The sequence below is a fragment of the Atta cephalotes genome (genome assembly GCF_000143395.1).
Source record: "Atta cephalotes unplaced genomic scaffold scaffold00013, whole genome shotgun sequence".
NCBI classification, from domain to species: Eukaryota; Metazoa; Arthropoda; class Insecta; order Hymenoptera; family Formicidae; genus Atta; species Atta cephalotes.
Window position 1 is genome coordinate 5,243,465 of NW_012130077.1, and position 10,888 is coordinate 5,254,352.

General features: G+C 29.1%; 4 protein-coding genes across 4 annotated transcripts in view; 1 reads left to right on the top strand and 3 right to left on the bottom strand.

Annotated features, from left to right (window-relative positions):
- Positions 1 to 518, bottom strand: part of LOC105617589 (mannose-6-phosphate isomerase) — a 2,824-nt gene extending 2,306 nt beyond the window's left edge. The window contains exon 1 of the mRNA XM_012199145.1: positions 490 to 518. The gene's annotated coding sequence lies outside the window, so the exon portion shown is untranslated. The remainder of the gene's footprint in view (positions 1 to 489) is intronic.
- A 494-nt stretch (positions 519 to 1,012) lies between these two features.
- Positions 1,013 to 2,351, top strand: LOC105617588 (SPRY domain-containing SOCS box protein 3-like). The gene is made up of 5 exons (XM_012199144.1): positions 1,013 to 1,054; positions 1,160 to 1,366; positions 1,474 to 1,702; positions 1,768 to 1,995; positions 2,095 to 2,351. The coding sequence occupies exons 1-5, from the start codon at positions 1,013 to 1,015 to the stop codon at positions 2,205 to 2,207; spliced, it is 819 nt and encodes a 272-aa protein (XP_012054534.1). The 3' UTR covers positions 2,208 to 2,351.
- A 286-nt stretch (positions 2,352 to 2,637) lies between these two features.
- On the bottom strand, positions 2,638 to 3,884 carry LOC105617587 (N-glycosylase/DNA lyase). The gene is given in 4 exon segments (XM_012199143.1): positions 2,638 to 2,831; positions 2,834 to 3,228; positions 3,311 to 3,616; positions 3,802 to 3,884. Coding segments are annotated over 4 exon segments (972 nt in total). The 5' UTR covers positions 3,879 to 3,884.
- A 1,593-nt stretch (positions 3,885 to 5,477) lies between these two features.
- LOC105617590 overlaps positions 5,478 to 10,888 on the bottom strand; it is a 5,772-nt gene continuing 361 nt past the window's right edge. The window contains 4 exon segments of the mRNA XM_012199147.1: positions 5,478 to 5,670; positions 6,067 to 6,345; positions 6,494 to 6,823; positions 8,671 to 8,895. Of these exon segments, the coding sequence (XP_012054537.1) occupies positions 5,478 to 5,670; positions 6,067 to 6,345; positions 6,494 to 6,823; positions 8,671 to 8,895 (1,027 nt within the window).

A 10,888-nucleotide genomic window follows, 5' to 3' on the forward strand; every position in this document is an offset into this window, starting at 1 on the left:
TCTCCGACTCAGATATTTATATGCAATATAAGTAGCTAATTTTCAACATTTCTATAACAAACATTTATAGATATCAAAAAGAGAGCATTCGAAAAATATAATATTCACCTTAAAATAAATCAATAATTCTTAATAAACACAAATCAAAATTAATATAAAATTAAAAAATAAAAGATTAGAATAAAAAAGAAAAATCAATATAAAAGAGCGATACCGCTGTTATTGTCAGCGTTTAATATTTTAATGTTTAATTTATATCAAATCAATACATTCTTCACACATTAAATTATTCGAATGTTTTGACTTATTTTAAACCATCTTCAGCAATTAATTAATAGAAAAAAACGATAGTATAGACTCCCAATGCAGTTTAACTTTCCATCCACTAAATAACGTGATTTTAGCGGTCATCACATCTGGATACACGATATTGCAAAAACTCCCTAATGTATAATGGAACAAAATTGAAAAACGAAATAGATGTGTTACCCGTGGAAATATCCGTGGCCACATAATTCTATGTTTGCTTTGTGCACACAGAAGGCGCTAGTAGACGGATTCATTTAAAATACGGACACATATGATTCCACTTTCAGGTTTCTCTCTCTAGTTCAATGTAATTCAAAAGGAAGTTTAATTCTATTAGATAATATAGAATTGCTACACTACTACTAAACATGAAGACAACTTGACTTCTCTAATTATTCCTTAATTAGAAAAGAAATTCTATTGAATATCAATGCATCTTTAAGTCTTGAAATCTTGAGATCTTTGGATCCAACCAATCACATTCAATTGCTTACTACAGCGAGCAGGTGTAGTACTAGGTACACCTATTTTAATTGCAAATGCGTAATATTGAAACATTTCCATTTTTATTTCATAAGCAAATAATCGAAGAACGGATGAATCTGACGAGACTACTATTGCACCTGCATCAATCAGTATAGTCAATAGCTTTAAAAAGTATATAATGACGTAAATGTAATTATCGAAATTTCATTCATAAAATATGGATTCAATTACAAAGAGTCAACATGCAAAGATAGAAAATGGTACGTTTTATTGTTTAATAATTAAAATTATTATCTATCTTTTATTTGAGAAAAAAGAAATATTATAGTAGATTTAAAATTAATAATTACGTATTTTCTTTCAGACTTTTTTTTCATCAAAATATGAATGGACTTGGGATGAAAAATTATCAACTTCGTCAATTAAATTATCAGATAATAATTTAAATGTTACTTTTCATCCTGTGTATAGCACTGGCACAGCTGTTGTAAAAGGTAACAAATCATTGGAAAAAGGAAGGCATCATTATTGGGAGATTTTAATGATAACACATATTTATGGCACTGATGTAGTAAGTTTATTTGACATCTTGCTGAATATATCTACATTGACGATATAGATACATTTTCAATATGTATCACTTTAGTATATACATAATAATTTATTGCTCGATCTTAGATGGTTGGTATAGGAACTGCAAATGCAGAGCTTCATAATGCAAGCGAACGTTTTTGTGCTCTGCTTGGACGAGATCGAGAATCTTGGGGTTTTTCATATAAAGGTTATTTACAACATGATGGTAAGACATGTAAATATGGGACAACCTTTGGTCAAGATGACTTAATAGGAATACATCTTGATACTTGGACTGGCACATTACAATTTTTTATAAATCGAAAACCATTAGGTAAATAAAAGTAAAACATTTAATCAAATATTCTTCTTAGAGATATAATTTTAATTATTTTGTAGGTGTGGCTTTTACAAAGTTAAATAATGTTACGCTTTATCCATTAATAAGCTCTACGATGGCTCAATGTGTGATGAAATTAACTTATAGTTGCTCAATATCAGTGTCTCTGCAAACCACTTGTCTAACAGCCTTATCACCTTTGCAGAAAGCATATTTATCTAAAAAATTTCCTGGTTTACGTTATCTTATTCAAAATATCTTTGCTGATATACTACAAAAACCTATTGGTAATTCAAACAGGTTCTGTTTTTTGTTTTTTTTTTTGTACGTGTTCAAGTGTCTAAGTCAAGCAATATACATGTAAATAATTCTACTTATATTGACAGATTGTGATAACGAAGAAGGTAACATTGAATTTCCTGCAAAATACATTATTCTAGATGATTTTGACTATGCTCTTGTAGGATTTGGAATAAAAAGAAGAAACATTAATAAATGATACACGAGCCTGTGATAAAAATGTAGAAATTTAGAGATTATTTTATGAGTACATGTACATATGTCTATTCACATACAGAATAAGTAACAAAAATGATATATTTTATATATGAATGTAAAATGATGCAAAATAAATAATTTTGAACAATCATCTTCAAATCTTTTATTAACTTTTTAGCGGATTAAATACAAACATCGGATTAAAAACAAAAATTATGGCCAATTCTTCTGGACATTTCTTTTTTACCAAAAAGTAAATATTATTTATTTATTTAAATACATTATCGAAATTAATATTTATAATTATTGTCATTTTAACAGTATAAATTACACAAAAAATTTATTGTTAAAAAGGTAATTAATATAAAATTTTTGTCTAAATTTAAATAAAATTTTACATAACTTAATTATTTGTGAAAATAAAATGATAATCATATCACCTTAAGTATTTTTGCTTGTACTGAATTTTCATTATTGTTTTTGCGTTTTTGTTTTTCAATTGATTTAGATTTAGTATTAATTTTTGTAGAAAATACAATAGCTTGTGCCCATCCAGCTAGTGGACCCCACAATTCTCGTAAATAATTACTTACTTCAGTATGAATTTTTGGTGTAACTGTCTTTTTTTTTTTAAATGTGGTAAATAATTTGCCTGTGCTATTTGGAAAATATGAGTATCAACAGGTATAGCATCTAAATGGTTTAGTGACATTAAGCATATGCAATCGGCAACTTTAGGACCAATTCCTGGCAGAGTCATTAATTGTTCTCTAGCAGCATGATAAGAAACATTCTCTCTTTGTAGATTTAGAAGCCAATCCTTTCCACCCAACATTGATAAACGTTCTGCTGCATTAACTATATATGCAGCGCGATAGCCGAATTTTTCTTTTTTTAATATACTTTCTACATTTTTTTCTTTCAGAGCTTCTATCGTTGGAAAGTCGTAATATTCTCTATCTTCAGTCGAATATATTTTATGACCAAATAATGAACATAATTTTTCAACCATATTTGATATCCTAAAACAAATGTTTAGTAAAATATAAATTCATTTTTATATATATAAATTCATTTTTACTGTGCAATTTTTTAAAAATGTACCTTGATATATTATTATTGGAGCTACAAATAAATGAGAATAAATTCTCTACAACATCTTGCTTTAATATTCGAACAGCATTATTTTCATCTAAACATTTTTGAAAATGTGTATCTGCTTTCGCCCATTGTTTATAATGTTCTTTCAATGATACTGATAATCTAAAATAGTCAGACAAGATATTATCATAGTTTATAGAATCTTTTAAATGTCCTTGTACTGTATATGAGAGATGAGTTTTATTTTGAGACAGAGTCCAAATGCATCCATTAAAGATACCTTTATATCCACTGTTGCAAACTGTCCATCTGAAATATAGTCATTAGAATTTCAGAATTTTGAAATTAAATTTTAAAAAGACTTAAACTTCAATCACTAATAATATATATTCCTCTAAATTGTTGAGAACGATTACACATACACACACACACACACACACACACACACAGTAATTCAAATATATATAACAATGTTCAAATATTTCGAGCATTACCTGAAACTCTGGCCACCGTGCAACGTGAGAGCAAGATTAAGTTCTGTATATAAACAAGGTATATTACCTCGTTTCATTCTCGTCTCATACGCGTTATACATTATAACCTCGCACAGTTATTTAGATACGTAACATCTTATTGCTAACTTCAAATACTGTTTTTCTTTAATATTATGTATATCACACCATGTATATTATAAACAAAGTTTTATATCGGAACAAATTAAAGTCTTAAAAAATAATGTTTGTGACAAGTGTGACAATAGCAAATTTTAGTCAGACAGATCACAGAGCATGTGGCATTTGGCGCGCAGAAACAAGCGCGATTGACCACGTGACTGCATGCTGCACATACACCAAGTGACCAAACCGATAGCACATCATACTGCATCATACTTATTTTGACAAACATGTAAAAGTTGTCGATTTAAAGTATTTCTAATAGACTTCTATCACTAAATGAACTTTTCCAAAAATTGAATTAAAAAGGGAATAAAAATATATATTATTAAATAATAAAATCTGATTTTATTTATTTCGTTTTAACTTAATTAATTTTATTCTCTTAAACAAAAAATTAGAAAGTTCGTAGCTTTAATTACAAATAAAATATTTAATGTTAAATATTAAGGATTTTTAAAAGCATGAAGAGATTTTATAAATTTGTGATCAGAAACTCGGATATTAATATTATATTGATCAAAGAATTATAATTTTGAAAAATTTGTTGGTTCGATTATTTTACAATTTCTTCGTATAAATTATATATATTACATCGAATCGTATCAGAACGGAAGCATTTTATGTATTGGTATAAATGTATTATTAGAATGGAAATCGAAATTATTATTCTTGATCAAATCTAGAAATTTATCTTCTACATAGCTTGTAACTAATATAAATACATACATATCATATATGTATATAATAATTTTTTCATCAAAACTTCTAAGCTATCCTAAAGCTTAACTCCACGATTCTATTAATTTGTTTATAGTTTACTAATAATGTTTAAAAATTAACAAACTCTATCTACAAGTGTTTAACACAACTTTATACATAAAGACTGCCGGTACCTATAATGATGGACTTTCTCGAATTAAATTTTTATATGTAGAAATATGAGAAAAAGAAATAAATTAATACAAATATTTATTTAAATTTAAATAAACATTTATGAAATGTATACGAATATGAAGATTGAATTCTTATTCTTATAAAACTTGTATGTATGTAATATATTAAGTAAAGATATATTGTAAAATATTTTATACTTGTTAGAAAAACAGAGACAGCTTACTAATTGTATTTATTCGATTTTTTTGGAATATTTAGAAATTGATTATAAGATATAAATTAGTAAAACAGTACATTCGCATACGATCCCTTTGTTTCTGATAATTCATAATTCAGGATGTCTAACGTATAAATATAGCTATATTGGCAGATTTAATATAATAATTTTTCATATCGAAGACATTACGAATTATTATGATGTATCTATTGTCAATCTTTGGTAATATAATTTCATGATTTATCTAATCGACTTCTTTATGTTTTTCTTGACATAGTATAAGTATTCGACAAAATATTACATCCCTGAGAATTGCTATTGACATCTCCGGAAGAAGAATACTTCATTATTTCTTTATGACGATCTCTTACGCTGTACACCTTTAGTAAGGAACATTATCTCGTACGTAGGCCTGCTTTCGGTATTCATGATGTTGACATTTACCCCACCAGGACCGTTTCACGCATACCTTTTGCGATTTTAAAATAAAGCACTTTGATTGGAGTACGTCGAAAAAGATTTTGCCTATAAAATCCGCCGATGCAGTCCCAGCCATTTTCAAACATGTGCGAAATCTGTATACAAAAAAATCTTAAATAAAAATAATTGTAAGAAGCGATGAAACTGTTGCATACATATAATCGATAATAAATTTTATGAAATTTGTTAATTAAATTCAGAGATATCAAACAATTTGTATTGAATATCGCACAATGAATATCGTACATTAAAAAAAAAACAAACAAAAAAAAAACGCGTATTTTATAAATCGCGTCTTTATAAATGCAATTAAATCATTTATAAATGCACTAAATAAGTCCAGTAATATTTTCTGAAGATTATACTTATGCAAATATTTTACATATTATACTCGAATATCGAGAACTTTACTTTTTTTTGTATTTATCGCTATTTTCTCACAAATATTTCTTTATAGATCGTATTATTAAATAATTCCATTAATTACTAACCGCTCGTCACAAGCGCAATGCATCATACTCGAAATTCTCCAATTGAAAACGCCATAACGCGTCTCGAAGGCCGGTATGTGAAAAGGACAAGATGTATCGTGTTTTCGGCAACAGGCATCAGCCATACCGAAGCCGCCCAAATTGGTATACTTGGTGGCACGATCACCACGACCGCACCATTGCGTCCCTGGTATCATGAATAATTCTCTTCGAATTCGATTCCGACTTCGATTTTGTTTTCCATTATTTGCTGTCGCGTTCGTTGATTTTGCGTATTTCCTGTTACAAAGAATTAAAGCTCATACATTTGTATAACGGGCATCGCTTAGCTTCGAGCGGCTCGGCCGGCGCGACGCGGCTTACGTAAGCCGAGAGATTATAAGCCAGTCGAGACTCGGGAGACTATATACTCGCTCCTAGGTTATACCTATGTCGATATTGGGCCATGGCTTGGCTTCGTATTCGCATTCTCATGCGATCGCATCGGTGACGAAGCTCCGATGTCGACAGCAGCCAAGAGAGGTCACGGGGTATCCTCGAAATGTCCTTACCGTCCAGTTGGAACACCTCGATCGACACCTCGTCACCGTCATCGTGATAGCGATAGACACCGCGAGAGCTAGGTAAACACTCGCTGTCGTCCCACCACGCGAGCTTCTCGTCAATGCAGTCAGTCAATGTTTCACCGGCATATATCAATTGCAGCTTTCTATTTGACTTACGAAGCCAGACTTGTCGCAGTGTCACATTTGTATTTCTATCGAGAGAACAAACGTTATTGTAATCTAATTAATTTCCGGTTAAATGCTGTATATCAAAGTAATAAAATGAATAGTAAAATTTATAAAGAAATGTGAGAGCGAAATAAACTTATTATGTTTATTTATTGCCTCAAAATTGATAGAAATTAGATAGCAGATAGATATATATATATAATAATTTTGCAGGTAGATTTATTTACCGATAGATTATCAACATATGCTATAGATCTGCGTTTAACTGATATAATATATTTAACAATGTAATAATAAAAAGAATTAAATTAAATTAAATTTTTTCCAACAAATTATTCAGGCGGTATAAGAGCAAATTCGGAAAGAGGGGACGGTTAGCGAAAAGCAGAGCGTGCACTTTCTTCACGACGGTAAAAGAGCTTTCGTCCAGCGTTTAAGTGCAAAGTGACGCTTCGTGGTTGTGGTATTCCATGGTATCCTCGTGAGAGCATCAGCAGATGAGTCCCATCTAGGAGAGTAAAACAGGATGGCGACCTACCGAACTACGTTTAGGTCCAGTGCAAAAGGGGCCAATCCGATCCCTACGTAGAGGTTCCAGGACGTCCGCTTGTCGCAGAACCTAATCCTTGCTTACTTAACTTGCCGCTTTTCGGCTTAAGAGCTTGGTTGGCTTTGCGGTTACTGTCAACGAATAAACATGATAAATTGTATTCTCTTTTTTTAGTTTTCAAATCTAACGGAATAACAGTTATATTATTGCATTTTATGCACTGCTACTTTATCGTTATTATGTTCTATACAATCAAATTATTTTCTTATTATTTTATTCATTTTTACAGCATTCTGTTGTCTCTCTTATCATGTCTTTATAAAATGCTGCTGTTTTTGTTAGACATATATTATTCATAAATCATTGATATTTTTCATGTAACAATATTTTCTCTTTTTTCTTTCTCTTCTATTTCTTATCAATAAAAGAAAAAATACATATTTTTAAGAAGAATTATGTGCTTTTGAAATATCTCTTCGTACGTTTTTTAAGTAGTTATTATTACATCATATACATATGACTCTTTGTAAAACAAGCAAAGAAAATTCACAAAGAGTCCAATTTATTGTCACGTAATTTTGTATAACTGCTTAATTGATATTAAGATTATATTTATATAAATATATATTAGCACGTGTATAAATATTAATATGTACAATTTTTTATTAGAAAAATAAAAATAGATTTATATTCTTTATGTAATCCGACAGAGAAGAAAAAATAAAATGTACAATTTATTCATTCGTTTGAGCATCGATTCTTCTGGCGAGCATTTATACATTCCAATTGTATTGAAACTTATTACGGTTGACAAGGATTCACAGAGACTGTTCCATTAGATTGTATTATCAGCGTTCTTCGGAGCGATGGGTGGCATTTGAAAGACCTAACCGACGCTAAATGTATACATAACAGTCAAGCTTCCACATATTGGCAATAGTGAAAGGCGGCATTGTTTTCGTGCTTGCCAACCGAGTTCCCGCTTCAATCCTCCCGACTACATATATGGCAGAGAAGGGAAGCGGGACGATTGTAGGTGGGATAGGAAGAAGAGATTTGCTTATATCCGAGAAAATGTTATTTCAAGAAAGAGGATAGCACAGGTTGTTACACGCTAGCCTTTGTTAGTATGAAAACACTCGACGCGTTTCATGAAAGAAAGCATATAATACAAGCAGAACAACATCATTGAGTTCAGATTTCGATGTTAGATATACAATGAAGCAATTTATTCGCGCTTAATTGCTTCGACTATAACAAAATTATCTGACTTGGTCTAACTGTTTCAATTCTATTAAGAAAAAATGTAGCTATGCCCACCCCCAATTGATAATGATTTCCTTGACGCAAGCTCCGGGCCACCGGATAAACCGTTCCAATCGTCCATCGGACAAGATCCTGATGATCGAAATACTGTGACTGGAAGACGTCCCGGTGAGTTCGGACGAAACATTCGATCGTGCAAAATATGTACCTTCTCGTGGTAAAGCTCCGACAGATGATTGCGTGAAAATCAACCCTAATGCCAGCAGCAGCATCGAGTACCTGTTCCAGAAAGCCATCAGGCTTTTGTAATACGTTTTAAACTTATGTAAACGCAAGACCTGTTAAGATATAACAGCGGATATAACACATTTTTAACCAGAGTGAGGATATACGGAAATGGAATAATTAATAATTAATTTAACTTTTCGATACAAAAAAGAGACTTCCCACAAAGAGACGTCCACATTCCCTATCTAAAAATAATTATAAGGATGCCTTTTATAATCCTGCTGAATATTTTAATGAGCTAATTCTAACATATTTTGTATAGAAAAAAAGTTTTTACAAATAGTGATTAATTTCACTTAAAAAAATATCTTGTACAAGTTATAATAACTGTAACTTTTTATTTCTTTTTAATTCTTTTGTGTGAAATTTTATAAATAATTTTATAAATTTACATAAATATTACTATTTGATTAATATTAATAATGCTTCTATATTATATACACTTTTTTAAACAAAAAATATTGTAGCTTTTTATAAATTTCTGCAAAATTCCAAAAAATATAAACAGTGTACAATATATTCCACGAGTTTGTATCATGATTTAAAAATCTGATAAAAAAGTTTATAATTTAATATATAGTTTTTAATTCATTAAAAACTATAAACAAACATTAATAATTATTATCACAGGTTTTTTAAAATTATGAATATTATATCAATTTTTTTTCTGAAATCTTACATTTTTTATATTTTTAGAAAGTAATTTTCGAAAGTATTTCCAGCAATTATATTCAAAAACTATAAAATGAAGTTACACAAGATAATATCTTTACGGATATAAGATGCTATGGATTAATTGCCTAATCTCGTTTATAGATTCTTTGATCGTGATATATAAGGTGATCCAATAGAAACAGAGCCTGAATAATTTTATTAGTTATAAAGAAATTGAACACAAAATAATTTTAAGAGAATAATTTTTATGTAACATCAACGAATAAATAAAGATATAAGAAACAAAAAGAATTCTTTCATTATAAGATAAAAAAGTAAATGTTGTCTTTAGAAAATTATCCGAAAATATATAATAAGTTTAAAAAAATTCTTCTACAGCTATATTTGTATCTTTAAATTACATTTTTCTACAAATTACATTTTTTTGCATTTTCAATTTAAAAAGAATTCCTTTATCTTGTTTCATATATTAATCGGTATTAACAATATTTTCTTCTGTTATTTGTAAAGTAACAGTTGAAATCATAAATGTGTAAACTTGCGTTAATAAAAATAAAAATAAATATAAATGTAAATATAAATGTAACATTATTAATGCGAAATGTATATTTACATTATTGCGACATAATTCCTAATGCTATTTGTGGAAGTGCTATCACGAAAAGATCACATCATCTTTTTTTTTTACATTTACTTTTTTATTTTCAGTATTAAATTCAAAGCGATGATAATCTCATCCATTTTATAACTTAAATATCTCTTTTACTTAGTACTTGACTGTTATTATTATTATTATTATTACTATTATTGTTATTTATAGATATACAAAGTCATAAAGTTTAATCCTTTTAAAATTAAAATTATTCTTAAAATAATCAATTTTTTTTATAATTATATGAAGTAAACGACAAACATGCTCATACCTCTTTGATACACTCATCTGTACCATCCGAGATTCAAAAGTGTCAAATTCTTTCGATCTTCAAGTACGAAGTGTTCGAATAATGCCATATGTATAGTTTCACATAACGCCGCTGTCGGTTTAAGAAATTTTGTAGTCCCTCATATATTCACTTAACTTCGCACTTATGTGTTTACGACCGTGAAGAAAGAACTTTATAATTATATCGCGATGGTTTGAAGGCTGAATCAACAATTAGGATGAACGGTCACGTGGTTAGTTCATTTCCCTTAAGCGTCACTAAATACGATTTTTTTCATAAAGATTTATTGAGATTATTTATATCAAGATTATTTATTGNGAAAAAAAAATTTGAGATTACTTATTATATAAAAGATTTTATATAAG

What these genes read in the sequence shown, in the direction of transcription:
- LOC105617588 (XM_012199144.1), top strand. Translation starts at nt 1,013, where the DNA reads ATGGATTCAATTACAAAGAGTCAACATGCAAAGATAGAAAAT. An exon ending in ATATTTATGGCACTGATGTA is followed by an intron (nt 1,367 to 1,473) that starts GTAAGTTTATTT and finishes GCTCGATCTTAG; the next exon opens with ATGGTTGGTATAGGAACTGC. An exon ending in TATACTACAAAAACCTATTG is followed by an intron (nt 1,996 to 2,094) that starts GTAATTCAAACA and finishes TTATATTGACAG; the next exon opens with ATTGTGATAACGAAGAAGGT.